The sequence below is a fragment of the Bos mutus genome, chromosome 15 (genome assembly GCF_027580195.1).
Source record: "Bos mutus isolate GX-2022 chromosome 15, NWIPB_WYAK_1.1, whole genome shotgun sequence".
In the NCBI taxonomy this organism is placed as follows: Eukaryota; Metazoa; Chordata; class Mammalia; order Artiodactyla; family Bovidae; genus Bos; species Bos mutus.
The window spans coordinates 51,767,657-51,781,365 of record NC_091631.1 but is presented as its reverse complement, the minus strand read 5'-3'; the positions used below and the strand labels follow the sequence as shown (position 1 = coordinate 51,781,365).

Sequence of the window (13,709 nt, the reverse complement as noted above, 5' to 3'; positions counted from 1 at the left end):
CAAGCTATATTTCAAAGCTATAGTAATAAAAAGAGAATGGCATAAAAATAGACACATGGATCACTGGCCCAGGAGAGCGAGCCCAGAAATATACCCACACAGACATGCTCAATTAATTTATGACAATGGCACCAAGAACATATGATGGGGAAACGGCAGTCTCATGAATAAATGTTGGAAAAACTGGACAGCCATATGCAACAGAATGAACCTTGACCACTGTCTTACACCATACACAAAAAATTAACTCAAAATGGATTAAAGACTTGAATGGAAGACTTGAAATCATAAAACTCCTGCAAGAAAGCATAGGCAGCAAGCCCTTTGATTTAATATTTTGGTGATAATTTTTTTGAATCTGACTTCAAAGGGAAGGCAATAAAAGCAAAAATGAAAAAATGGGATTGTGTTGTTCAGCCGCTCAGTCATGTCCAACTCTTTGCAACCCCATGGACTGCAGCACGCCAGGCTTCCCTCTCTTTCACCATCTCCTGGAGCTTGCTCAAACTTATGTCCCTTGAGTCCGTAATGCCTTCCAACCATCTCATCCTCTGTCGTTGTCCCCTTCTCCTCCTTTCTTCAATTTTTTCCAACTTCAGGGCTTTTCTGATTACATCAAACTAAAAAGTGGGATTATATCAAAGTAAAATGTTGCTACGCAGCAAAGGGAACCTTAACAGAATGAAAAGGCAACCTACTAAATGGGAGAAAATATTTGCAAATCATATATCTGATAAGGGGTTAATATCCAAAATACAGAACTCATACATATTAAATGAAAAAATCTGATTTAAAATGGGTTGGATTCAATGTTATATGGCAGTCTGGACAGGATGTGAGTTTGAAGGAGAATGGATACATGTATATGCATGGCTGAGTCACTTTGATGTCCACTTGAAACTATCACAACATTGTTAATCATCTATAATATAAAATAAAGTTTTAAAAAATGGGCAGGAAAATCTGAATATTTTTCTAAAGAACACACATAGATGGCCAACAGGTACATGAAAATATGCTCAGCATCATTAATGAGACAATTAAAAATCAAACTCACAATAAGATAGCACAGCACACCTGTCAGAATGGCTATTATCAAAAAGAAATAACAAATGTTGGTAAGGACATGGAGAAAAGTATACTCTTGTACACTGTTAATGGGACTCTAAATTGGTGTAGCCACTATGGAAAACAGTACAGAGTTTCCTCAAAAAAATTAAAAATTGAACTATCACACAATCCAACAAGTCTACCTCTATGTATTTATCCAAAGAAAATGGAAAATACTAATTTGAAAATCTATCTATATCCCCATGCTCATTGTAGCATTATTTACAGTAGCCAGGATATGGAAGCAACCTAAGTGTCCACTAATGCTAAATAAAGAAGATGCAACATATACACAATGGAATACTATTCAATATCATAAAAAGCATAGAATCTTGCCATTTGTGATGATATGCATGGATCTTGAGGACATTAAGTGAAATAAGTCAGAGAAAGACAAATACTGTATGATTTCACTTATACATGGAATATTAAAGCAACAACAACAAACCCCTAAACTTCTAAGCTCATAGACACAGACAACAGAATAATGGCTGCCAGAGGTGCGGCTTGGGGAGGTGGGTGGTGGAGTGGGCTAAACGGATGAAAGGGGGTCAAAAAGGTATAAACTTCAGTTACAAAATAAGTAAGTCATGGGGATATAACATACAGCACAGTAACTATAGCTAATAATACTGTATTGAAAGCTGAAAGAGTAGATCTTGAAAGTCACAAGAAAAAAATTTGGTAACTCTGTATTGAGACAGATATTAACTAGACTTATTGTGGTGATCATTTCAGAGCATACAAATATCAAATCATATACATACAATATTATATATCAACTATACCACAATAAAAATAAATATATTCTTCATTTTAAAAAGTTAAGCATGGAATTACCATTTGATCCAGCAGTTCCACTCCTAGTTATACGCCTACAAGAATTGAGAGCAGGGAGCCAAACAAGTACTTATATACCAGTGCTTACAGCAGCAGTATTCACAAACAAAAGGAAACAACCCAACGGTCCATCAAGAAGTGAATGGTATAAAAATGTGATATATACATGCAATGATATATTATTCAGTCTTAAAAATGAATGACTTTTTTTTTCTTTTTGGCCGCTCTGCATGGCATGAAGAACTTCCCCAACTAGGGATCAAACCTGTGCTCCTCTGCAGTGGAAGCATGGAGTCTTAACCACTACACTGCCAAGGAAGTCCAAAAGGAATGAAATTGTGATACATGTTACAACATGGATGAATCTTGAAAATGTGATGATTGAGATAAGCCAGTTGAAAGGACAAATACTGTGTGATGCCGCTGACATGAGGTATCCAGAGTAGTCAAGTTATTAATATTAGAAAGTAGAATGGTGGTTGCCAGGGGCTGGGGGAGGGGAAAATGAGGAATTAGCGTGTAATAGGTACAGAGTTTTTGGGAAGACGAAAAAAGTTCTGGAAATGAGTAATGGTGATGGTTATACCACAAGGTGAATATACTTAATGCTACTGAATTGTGAACTTAAAAATGGTTTAAAATGTTAAGGAAACAATCTCATTTACCATTGCATCAAAAAGAATAAAATATCTACAAACGAATCTACCTAAGGAGGCAAAAGACCTGTAGTCTGAAAAAGTATAAGACGCTGATAAAGGAACTAGAAGAAAACAGAAACAGAAGACAACATATACCATGTTCTTGGACTGGAAGAAAAAATATTGTCAAAATATACTACCCAAAGCAATCTACATGTATTCAATGAAATTCCTACCCAATTACCAATGGCATTTTCCACAGAACTAGAATAAAACATTTTAAAATTTGTATGGAAACTCAAAAGACCCTGAATAGCCAAACCAATTCTGAGAAAGAAAAATGGAGCTGGGGGAATCAGGCTCCCTGACATCAGGCTATATTACAAAGCTACAGTAATCAAAACAGTATGATATTGGCATAAAAACAGAAATATAGATCAATGGAACAAGGTAGAAAGTCCAGAAATAAGCCCACACATCTATGGTTAATTAATCTATGACATAGGAGGCAAGAGGCAATCTTTTCTCTGGAGAAAAGGCAATCTCTTCAATAAGTGGTGCTGGGAAAACTGAAAAATTACATGTAAAAGAATGAAAATTAGAATACCCTCTAACACCATACACAAAAATAAACCCAAAATGGATTAAAGACTTAAATGTAAGATTGGATACTATAAAACTCTTAGAGGAAAACATAGGAAGAACACTTCTGACTAAATCACAGCAAAATCTTCAGATCCACCTTCTAGAGTAATGAAAATAAAAACAAAAATAAACAAACAGGACCTAATTAAACTTAGAAGCTTCTGCACAACAAAGGAAACCATAAACAAAAAGACAACCCATAGAATAGGAGAAAATACTTGCAAATGAAATGACTGACAAAGGGTTGATCTCCAAAATATATGAACAGTTCATGTAGCTCAATATAAAAAAAAACAACCCAATCAAAAATGGGCAGAAGACCTATGTAGACATTTCTCCAAAGACGACATATAGATGGTCAAAAAACACATGAAAATATGCTCAACATCACTAAATATTAGAGAAACACAAATTAAAACCACAATAAGGTTATCACGTCACACTGATCAGAATGGTCATCAGAAAGTCAAGGTACAATAAATGCTGGAGCGGGTGTGGAGAAAGGGGAGCCCACCCACACTGTTGGTGGGAATATAAATTGATAGTCACTATGGAGAACCGTATGGAGGTTCCTTAAAAAATAGAGCTACCATGCAATCCAGCAATCCCACTCTTGGGCATATATCCAGAGAAAACCAAAATCTGAAAGGATACATGCACCCCAGTGTTCATTGTAGCACTATTGACAAAAGCCAAGACACAGAAGCAACCTAAATGTCCATCGTCAGAGGAATAAAGAAGATGCGGCACATATATGCAATGGAATATTACCCAGTCATAAGTAAGAAGGAAATAATGCCATTTGCAGAAACATGGGTGGACCTAGAGATTATTATACTAAGTGACATCCAACACAAATATGATATCACCTATACGTGGAATTAAAAAAATGATACAAGTGACCTTATTTACAAAACAGGAACAGATTCACAGACTTTAAAAACAAACTTATGGTTACCAAAGAGAAAAGGTGGGTGGAGGGATAAATTAGGAGTTTGGGATTAAAATATGCACACCACTATTTTCACTTTCACACATTGGAGAAGGAAATGGCAACCCACTCCAGTGTTCTTGCCTGGAGAATCCCAGGGTTGGGGGAGCCTGGTGGGCTGCTGTCTCTGGGGTCGCACAGAGTCGGACACGACTGAAGCGACTTAGCAGCATATGTAAAACAACCAACGAGGACCTACTGTAGAACACTTCCCTCATAGATCAGTTAGTAAAGAATATGCCTGCAATGCAGGACGCCTGGGTTCGATTCCTGGGATGGGAAGATCCCCTGGAGAAGGAAATGGCAACCCACTCCAGTATTCTTGCCTGGAGAATCCCATTGACAAAGGAGCCTAGCAGGCTACAGTCCTTGGAGTCGCAAGAGTCGGACACGATTAAATGACTAAACCACTGTATAGCAAAAGGCACTCTGCTCAATATTTTATGATAACCTATATGGGAAAATGGAGAAGGCAATGGCAACCCACTGCAGTACTCTTGCCTGGCAAATCCCATGGACGGAGGAGCCTGGTGGGCTGCAGTCCATGGGGTCGCACAGAGTTGGACACAACTGAGCGACTTCACTTTCACGCATTGGAGAAGGAAATGGCAACCCACTCCAGTGTTCTTGCCTGGAGAATCCCAGGGACGGGGGAGCCTGGTGGGCTGCTGTCTCTGGGGTTGCACAGAGTCAGACACGACTGAAGTGACTTGGTAGCAGCAGCATATGGGAAAATAATCTAAAAAAGGATGAATATGTGTACATCTGAATCACTTTGCTGTTCACCTGAAACACAACTTTGTAAATCAACTATACTCTAATATTAAATAAAACTTTAAAAAATTTAAAATGGTTAAAATGGTAAATGTTAGGTTGTGTCTTTTTCCACACATACAACAAATACAAATGCCTGGGTTGCAGGTCCACAATTTGTGATTCAGTTGGAATTGGTGAGTTCTGGGTCGCTTGTTTTTTCTTTTTAACAAGCTTCTCAGGTGAATCTGATGTGCAACTAAGACCCGCAGGTCTCGCTCTGGTTTTTAGCAGAAGGGAGAGAGCAGGGGCATGCTGTCTCAGAAGCCCTTCTAGAGGGCGGCTTCCCAAATTTTAGGGCACGTGTGAATCCTCTAGGGATTTTTGCTAAACTGCATCCTGATCCAGTGGTTCAAGGGTGGGGCCTGAGATGTCACATTTCTAACAAGCTCTTAGGTGATGCTGCTGGTCCGTGGACCACAACTTGAGTATCTAGATTCTAGAGACACATGGTGGCCTTGTCTGTGGTAGACATCATGGAACTAGAAATATTTAAGACAGCTACTCCAGACAGAGTTCAGTGATGCTGAGCTGGGGATGTGTGAGCAGGAGGTGAGCTGATGAATGACCTAGCTCCTGCGTACCCATCCTAACAGGCAACCTTGTGGTTTAGCTGAAAAACCCATCAAAGGTAGAAACCATCAGCATACAAAATTGTGTGGATTTTCCCAAGTCTGTCTGAATTTCCAGGACTTGTGTTTCTTAGTAAGGGGCCCAACTCCACTGAGCATAAGTGAAGCTGGCTCGTGCCTCATTGTCTCATGCCTCTTCAAGTCCTTTTCCTCCTACATGGCTCACCTCTGGTCCCAGGCCTTCTCCAACAGACCCCCCAGAGCCAAATCTCTCCCCTCCTATTACTGTCCCCTGCCAGAGTCAGTCCATCAGAGGTGCTCCTTCACTCCGGCCCACTCAGTGTGTTGTATTGGTTCTCTTCTCTGAATGGCTCATGAATAATTCCACACTGGCCATTTTCCTGCCACTAAGTCCAGCTGGGTCCCCTGGACCTGGCAGACTGTTCACCTGGCATCATCCTCAGGGTAGAACTGAAACTCAGCCTCTGAACAGTGGAACAGAGGGCAGGGTGGCTCACTGGTTAAGGATTCAGATACTCTTGAGTTTGAACCTCATCATCTTTTCCTGCTCCTCTGACTTTGGATAACTTACTCAGCCCACCAGGGCTCCAGCTTTCTTGCCTGCCTGATGGAGATCGTGATGCCTACTTCCCTAACCTGCCGTAAATTTATATTAGCCAGTCCTCAGCAAGAATTTGGGGCTTGATCACTGTGCCTACACTTTGGGAGGTGACCTGCAGATGGCATGTGCAGCCCTGGGAGGCAGCCTGTCCTCCAGTCACGCAAGGAGCCTGGAAGGCCTTTTCTCACAAATGCTGTCATCAGTTGGTTCCCCCACTCCCTGGGTGGATCCTGCAGGCCTGAAACAGAGTCTCCCTAAGGGTCTACAAGCCACCCAGGAATACATAATCTTTGCCTTCTCCCCTCTTTCATGCCGACAGCATGAACTACCCAACATGTAGTTACCCAGGGCCGGAGTTCCAGTGTCCGCACTTGCGAGGGCTCAGGAAATATTTGAGGAATGAGCTGTTTTTTGGAAAGCGCTTCTATTCAAGGTCGTGCATCCCAGGGAAAGCTCTCTGGTGTCCCAGACCGATGGGTACTACTCCTACCCTGCACAAACCTTCGCTTCCTCCCTCCCCACCCCTGGGGTCCCCTTCCCACTTCCTCCTCTAGAGGGAGGGGCAGTGGGACCAGCAGGGCCCAGACTTACCTTCCTTCCAGATTCGGGGTCCACAAGTCGGCCTTGACTTGGGGTGCTGAGTGCAGGACCTCCCTGTGCACTTCCGAGGGGCCCTTCCTTCTCAACCAGGCGGCCCGGCCACCATAGAAGGAGACTTCCGGAGGCTTTGGCGTCTCCTGGGTCTATCCCCTCCTCTCCGCCTATCCAAACTCTTATGTCCTCTGGCCCAGCTTACATGCTTTTTGACCCTCCCATGAGAACTGGCTTCTCTGCGCGTCTGCACGTGGGCGAGATTGCTTCCACCTGAATCTAACTCTATGTAGCGCCTCTGACACTAGGTGTGGCACCTGGTGTGCTCACTGGCCTCATTCTCTCTGGTGGAACGCTGTTCCCCTCCTTGTGAGCCCTTTTCACCTCTCGGACCTCTGATGACCTCACTCCTTCTCCCTTTGGGTTCATCTTGCTGTAACAAGAGTTAGCTGAGAACTTCAAGCTTTGGCTGGTCCCCGCCAGGATAACACAATCTCTTCCTCCCAGTTTAGAGGCACCGTTTACACGACTTAACAGCCCACTAGCTGTTAGAGTAGCTTTGTTCACCTGGCTGCACTGCATTCTCCCAAAGGGCAGACAGAAGCCAGTAAACACAGCCCCCATCCCCATATCGGCTTCCCAGTGCTCTCACCGAGGTTGCCTCATTTTACCGACAAGTGAACTGTGGTTCAGAGAGGTTTAGGAAACCAAAGACACACAGCTCGTCCCTTGTAGGGCCCAGCATAGAACAGAGAATGGAACAGGTGCCCAAGGGGCAGCTTGGCTAATGGAAAGCCTTTTAAAAAGATTAACGTGCTGAGCTTAAGCTGGGCTTCTCAAAGTCTCTCCCCTCGAAGACCAACGGCCTGGTAGAGGGGCCTCTTGTCCCTGCCTCCTCACTGACCCTTGCCAGATGGGAAAAAAGCGACCACATAGAAACATAACCTTTATTGCACACGGCGCTGGGTCTTTTTTCATAGAAAAAGGTATTAACACATAAGCATCTGCAAATTGAAGCAACTCCTGGTTTTTTTTTTTTTTGGAACAGTAAAATCGCATGCAGTGTCTCTGAGTTGGGATCTTGGTCTCTGTCAAAACCACCTAGATCGGAGGGAGGGTGAGTAGGAGGGAAAAATTGCTGAGTCTTTGTGCCTCTGTCTCAAAATAAGGTGAGAGAAATATATAGATATATAGCTCATCGCTGTGCTCCTATCCCTCTATATAGGTATATATCTCTCCCGGCAGATTTTGTGGGGTGGGGGGATTTGACGTGTACTGTCAAATTCTTTGTGCCCTGGCTTCATGGAGAAGAAGAAAATAGTTTCATTTGTACAAAAGAGTTCTATGTACAGGCGTTCATGACTCAGGGGGTTGTTTTTTCCTTGTTGGTGGGTTTTTGTCAGTTTGATATAAATAATGCAGGAAACCAGCCAAGTTGGTGTGTGAGGGCTGGAGGTGCAGACAGGTCCAGGCTCGCGGCCGCCCTCCGGCTGCGCCCTTACACCAGGGTGTAGGACTTGGAGTAGGCCCCGGCCCCCTGCTTCTGAGACCTGCCCACCCCCGACGTGCTCATCTCGAGAAGTGAGTCCCTGGAGCCCCCCATTTTGGTGTGTGGGCCCCCGGCCCGCGGAGGCTCGGTGCTGGGGGCCGGAGGGGCGGTGCTGGGGGCCGCCGGGGGCTCGGCGGGGGCGGGACCGGGGGCTGCGGGGGCCGGGCCGGCGGGGGGTGCCGGCATGGCCAGAGTCCTCTGAGGTAAGGTGGCGGTGGAGGCGGCCGTGGGGGCCCCGGGGTGCGGAAGGCCCAGGGGCTTGCTGGCAGGGTCCAGGGTCAGGTGGCGAGCCTGGGGGTGGTAGGTTCGAGTCACGTTCCTGATGGAGGCCTCGCGGGGCGGGACCACGGGGCAGGGCTCACGCCCCTCTGCCTTTCGGAAGAAGGCCTCTGACTTGGCGTACAGGGGCAGGTTACAGTAGTCACCTGGAAGGGAGGAAGTGCGTGGTGTCAGCGGCAGACGCCCCTTGGAAGCAGCCTGTTCCCCCGCCCCCAGCCCTCAGCCAGTCCCTCCACCCATAGGCAGTAACCAGTCAAGGAAAGATCAGTCACTTGGCCTCTCTGAGCCTTGGTTTCCTCATCTATGAAATAGGGATAACCTCATCTCCCTACAGTAATTTTGTGAGGAGGGAATGAGACAAAGTAGGGAAAAGGCTCCTTATCAGAATTAACCAGAAAAATTGCTCCAAGAAGGCCATGCACCACCACCCACGGAATCCAGAAAGAGCTATCAGTCAGTCAATCCTGCCCATGTTGGGGCGGGGTGAGGTTTCCTGTGTTGAGTCAAATTTCCTGTGTTGCGCTTCCCTGGTGGCTCAGGCGTAAAGAATCTGCCTGCAGTGTGGAAGACCCAGGTTCAATTCCTGGGTCGGGAGGATCCCCTGGAGAAGGAAATGGGCAACCCATTCCAGTATTCTTGCCTGGAGAATTCCATGGACAGAGGAGCCTGGAGAGCTATAGTCAGTCCATGGGGATTGCAAAGAGTTGGACACGACTGAGCGACTAACACACACAGGGAAAAGGCTGCAATACAGCGGCACGGTGTTGCTCAATAGATTGATCCCTATTGTTAATTGTTCACTATAACTGATCAACTTCAGCTGTGGGTGGGCTCATTTTCCAAACATGGTCATCCAAAAGCTCTGGCTGTTAGAAAGCTTTTCTATACCCTGAGAAGGAAAGGAATGTCAATCCTTGTCAATTCGCCACATTCAACCTGATTCTGTCCTCTGAAGGCCACCAGAGCCGGCCTCCTCCCTTTCCCAAGCCTCCGTTCAGACGTCTGACTCCGCTTCGTTTCCGCATCCCTCTCCTCCATCCTGTCTTCTCCAGGCAGAATGTTCCTCCTTTCTCTCAGTGCCTCCACAGGACACGCTTCCAGGACCCCACATCCTGATCCCTCCGCCCTGTGAGCACCCTGTGCACAGGCCCCTCTCCTGTCCACTATGCCAGCCACTCTTTAGGTCATCTCATTTAGACCCCGCAGACCCCTGGATACATTAATACCTGCTTGGATTTTGCAAATGAGGAAACTGAGGTTCAGAGAGATTAAGTAACTTACCCAAATTCACAGAGCTGGATGGGGAGGGGGAGTCGTAAAGGGCTGCTGGACTCCTAGGTCTCTGTTCTTTCTGTTAACCTGTGCTCTTTTCTAGATGACCCTGAACCCCTAGTTCAGCGTGGCCCCTTAGCAAGGACACTGCCGAGCAGACCAGACTGCTTGGTTTGACAGCCTGTGCCTTGCATATGGTGGCCCTGATGTCTACTTGTGGGCACCCTTGCTTCCCTCCCCCTGGTTATCCTAGACCTGCCCTGCTGACCTCAAAGGGCATATACTCTGGCCAGGGCCCTGGAATCAGATGTTCCCTGTCAGTCTGGGTCACTGCCCACCATGATATTTGACCAAAATGGACATAGCTGCCAGGATTGCCCCTTAACTCTGTGCCAGGCATGGACAACATTTTTAATGCTCATTATAACAATGCAAAGTATATGCTCTCGTTTGCATTTCAAAAACAAGAAAATTAAGGCCAGAGAGGTTCCATGACTTGCTCGAGGTCACAGAGGTATTAAGCATTTGAGACAGGATGTGAACCCAGATCTGCTTGCTCCCAAGTCCTTGCTCTCTGCACTATACCCCACTGCCAAGGAGCCGTGCTGGGCGAGCGGGTAGGGTGCAGGCAGGGCTAGGTTCTAGCCTAGGCTCAGGGGGTTGGAAGGCAGGGACACAGCAAGGGAGGTGGTCTGAACACTCACTCTTGTTGGCCCGGTGAGGGATGGGCACAGCCACGTTCTTCCCCCGGTCAGCGTCCTGGGGCTTGGGTGGGGAGGCGGTGAAGCGGCAGATGCCGGGCTCTGAGGGTGTGCTCATGGACGTCATGCTGTCCGCATTCTCGTTGGTGCCCGTGGTCATCTGGTCAGAGGAGCTGTCGGAGATGAAGCATTCAGTGATCTCAAACTTGGCGTGCTGCAGTTGCTCCTCCAGCTTGGCGTGCTCGTAGGCCCGGGCCAGCTCCTCGTAGGTGGAAGAGGCGCTCTCAGTGGACACCATGCTGTTCCGTCCTTTGTCTTGGGAGATGGGGGGGGCACAAAGTTAAAAGGGAATGAGTGGCACCCCCATATTCACTGCAGCATTATTTACAAGAGCCAAGATACAGAGGCACCTGTGTGTCCGTGAGTGGGTGAATAGACTAAAAAGACACACACAAACACAATCACACACAGTGAGATAGTGTTCAGTCATTAAAAAGGCAATCTTGCCATTTGGGAAGATATGCATGGACCTCAAGGGAATCATGCTCAGTGAAATAAACCAAGGACAAATACAGCATGATATCACTTATGTATGGATTCTAAAAACACCCCAAAACAACAACAAACAAAACCCCTGCACAGTTACAGAGAATAGATTAATGGTTGCCAGAGGTGGTGGTGGGGGCGGGAGTTGGGCGAAATGGGTGAAGTGGTCAAGAGGTACAGACGTCCAGTTATACAATAAGTAAGTCATGGGAACATAAGGTACAGCATGATAACTACAGTTAATAACACTGCATTGAATATCTGAAAGTTACTAAGAGAGTAGTTCTTTAAAGTTCTCAATATAAGAAAAAAAACTGTATGTGGTGAAGGATGTTAACTACACTTATTGTGGCGATCATTTTGCAGTGTATACAAATATCGGACCATTATGTTGTACACCTGAAATGAAATGTTATATATAAGTTATAGCTCAATAAAAAATAAAGTGGGCTTATGGGGAGAGGGTGAAAATGAGACCAGATTGAGCAGTTACCTTAACCATAACCCCAGTAGCCATCTGAAAGCCTGACTACGGAGTGGATGAGGCTCACATGACCCTGCTCTCTTCCTGTGAAGGTAGTGGTGGTGGCAAAAGTGGGATAATAAAGAATAGACTTTTGGACTCTGTGGGAGAAGGCGAGGGTGGGATGATTTGAGAGAACAGCACTGAGACATGTACATTACCATATGTAGAATAGATGACCATGCAAGTTCGATGCATGCAGCAGGGCACTCAAAGCCGGTGCTCTGGGACAACCCAGAGGGACGAAGGGAGATGGGGGGGTGGTTTCAGGATGGGGGACACATATGCACCCGTGGCCGATTCATATCAGTATATGGCAAAACCCACCACAACATTGTCAAGTAATTAGCCTCTAATTAAAATTAATTAATTAATTAAAAAAGTGGGATCGTTGACTAACAAAATGCAAAACAGCTTTCATTCTTTCTGAAATCTATTTGTTTATGGCTGTGCCGGGTCTTTGTTGCTGTGCAGGCAAGTGGGGGCTATTCTCTCGTGGCGAGGCATGCACCTCTCACTGTGGTGGCTTCTCTTGTGGAGCACAGGCTCTAGGGTGCTCAGGCTTCAGTAGCTGCAACACACGGGCTCAGCGGTTGTGGCTCCTGGGGTCTAGAGGACAGGCTCAGTAGTTGCGGCACACGGGCTTTGTTGCTCTGCGGCATGTGGGATCTTCCCAGATCAGGGATGGAACTCGTGTCTCCTGCATTGGCAGGTAGATTCTTTATGACTGAGCCACCAGGGAAGCCCACAGCTTTTGTTCTTGATAATAAGCATCACCCTCTGAGCAAGCCTTAACCTCTTCTCCAACAAACATCATGTGTACCATTTTCTCCATCATATTTTGGGAGAGCAAAATGACATCCTTGACAAGCAGAGCTCGGTTAGGTCAAGCATTTTTGTTACAGCCACAGGGTAAGTCAGTGACCAGCTGGAAATGAAACTGAGTGGTGCCTTGGACTCCATGCTGGTGGGTAGGAGTGGGGAAAATAGAAGATGGGGAATGGGGGAGACTGAGGAGAGTGAGCAGGAACCAGGTCCCTGGGCTTACCTGTGTCCTGGGAGAGGCTGGCACTGTAGCTGTCACTCTCGGTGACAGTAACACCATGCTGGGAGCCCACAGTGCGCCAGTCGGAGGTGAGGGTACGGGCGGGGGTGGAGGCCTGACACTTGGTCAGAGTCCACTGGCTTGAGTACCGGTTCCGGGTGCTGTGGGCTGACTTCACATTCTTTCTGGAGACTGGATCTGCAGAGAGGAAGCAAGAGCTATCACCCTCCAGCTGCGGCCACTCAGGCTTGGGCAGCTGGCGTTTACCAGAAAGGGTGGCGGGGAGCAAGGGAGGAGGCAGGAGCAGCCACAGAAGCTCCCTTGGGAAAGCTGAGCATGCTGCCTTTCCTGAACACAGAGCTATCCACGGAGGAGGAGGGCTGCAGTGTCAGGGATACGGGCAGTGGGCAGCATCCTAGTCCTCCCTGGCCACCCCATCTTTTCTACAGCCTGGGAAGAATGTAACCTCCTCTCCTGCTGCCTCATGACTGTCCATTCATTCCCTACAGGCCTGTATGTATTCTGTCCTTATGTCCAGCGTCTCAGCGGAAGATGCAGAGGCCCTTGGAGAGAAAGAACAACTAACCCTCTCAAAATTTCTAGGGAAAGTAAGTGAGGCCCAGAGAGATAAGGTGAGTGATATGCCCAAGGCCACAGCTAGTGGGTCTGTAATCAAGGTCTCTAGACTCTATTTCCAGTGCTCTTTCCATTCTTCCATGCTGCTCCTCCCTCCTTAAAAAAAAAGTCACCTCTGCATTATGCTGTGCCCAAGAAACCTCATCTGGGAGGTGGGCTGTCTTCCTGGGGATGGTGCTTACTAGTGCCAGGCCGGATGTCAGACATGTCGATCAAGGGTCCTGAGCTCTGGATGAGGGCTGGGTGGTGCAAGGAGACTCCGGTGCAGAAACTCTGAGGATTGACAGCCTGGCTGAACTCAGCATCAGTCACAGGGATGGTGGCCTTGTCATCTCC

The 13,709-nt window shown here is 46.7% G+C and overlaps 1 protein-coding gene across 1 annotated transcript in view; it reads right to left on the bottom strand.

Annotated features, from left to right (window-relative positions):
• Positions 1 to 7,789: 7,789 nt before the first annotated feature.
• Positions 7,790 to 13,709, bottom strand: part of DSCAML1 (DS cell adhesion molecule like 1) — a 369,339-nt gene continuing 363,419 nt past the window's right edge. The window contains exons 30-33 of the mRNA XM_070383209.1: positions 13,556 to 13,708; positions 12,741 to 12,935; positions 10,627 to 10,938; positions 7,790 to 8,796 (exon numbers count right to left, since the gene is read on the bottom strand). Coding sequence (XP_070239310.1) covers positions 8,321 to 8,796; positions 10,627 to 10,938; positions 12,741 to 12,935; positions 13,556 to 13,708 — 1,136 coding nt within the window. The 3' untranslated portion in view covers positions 7,790 to 8,320. The remainder of the gene's footprint in view (positions 8,797 to 10,626; positions 10,939 to 12,740; positions 12,936 to 13,555; position 13,709) is intronic.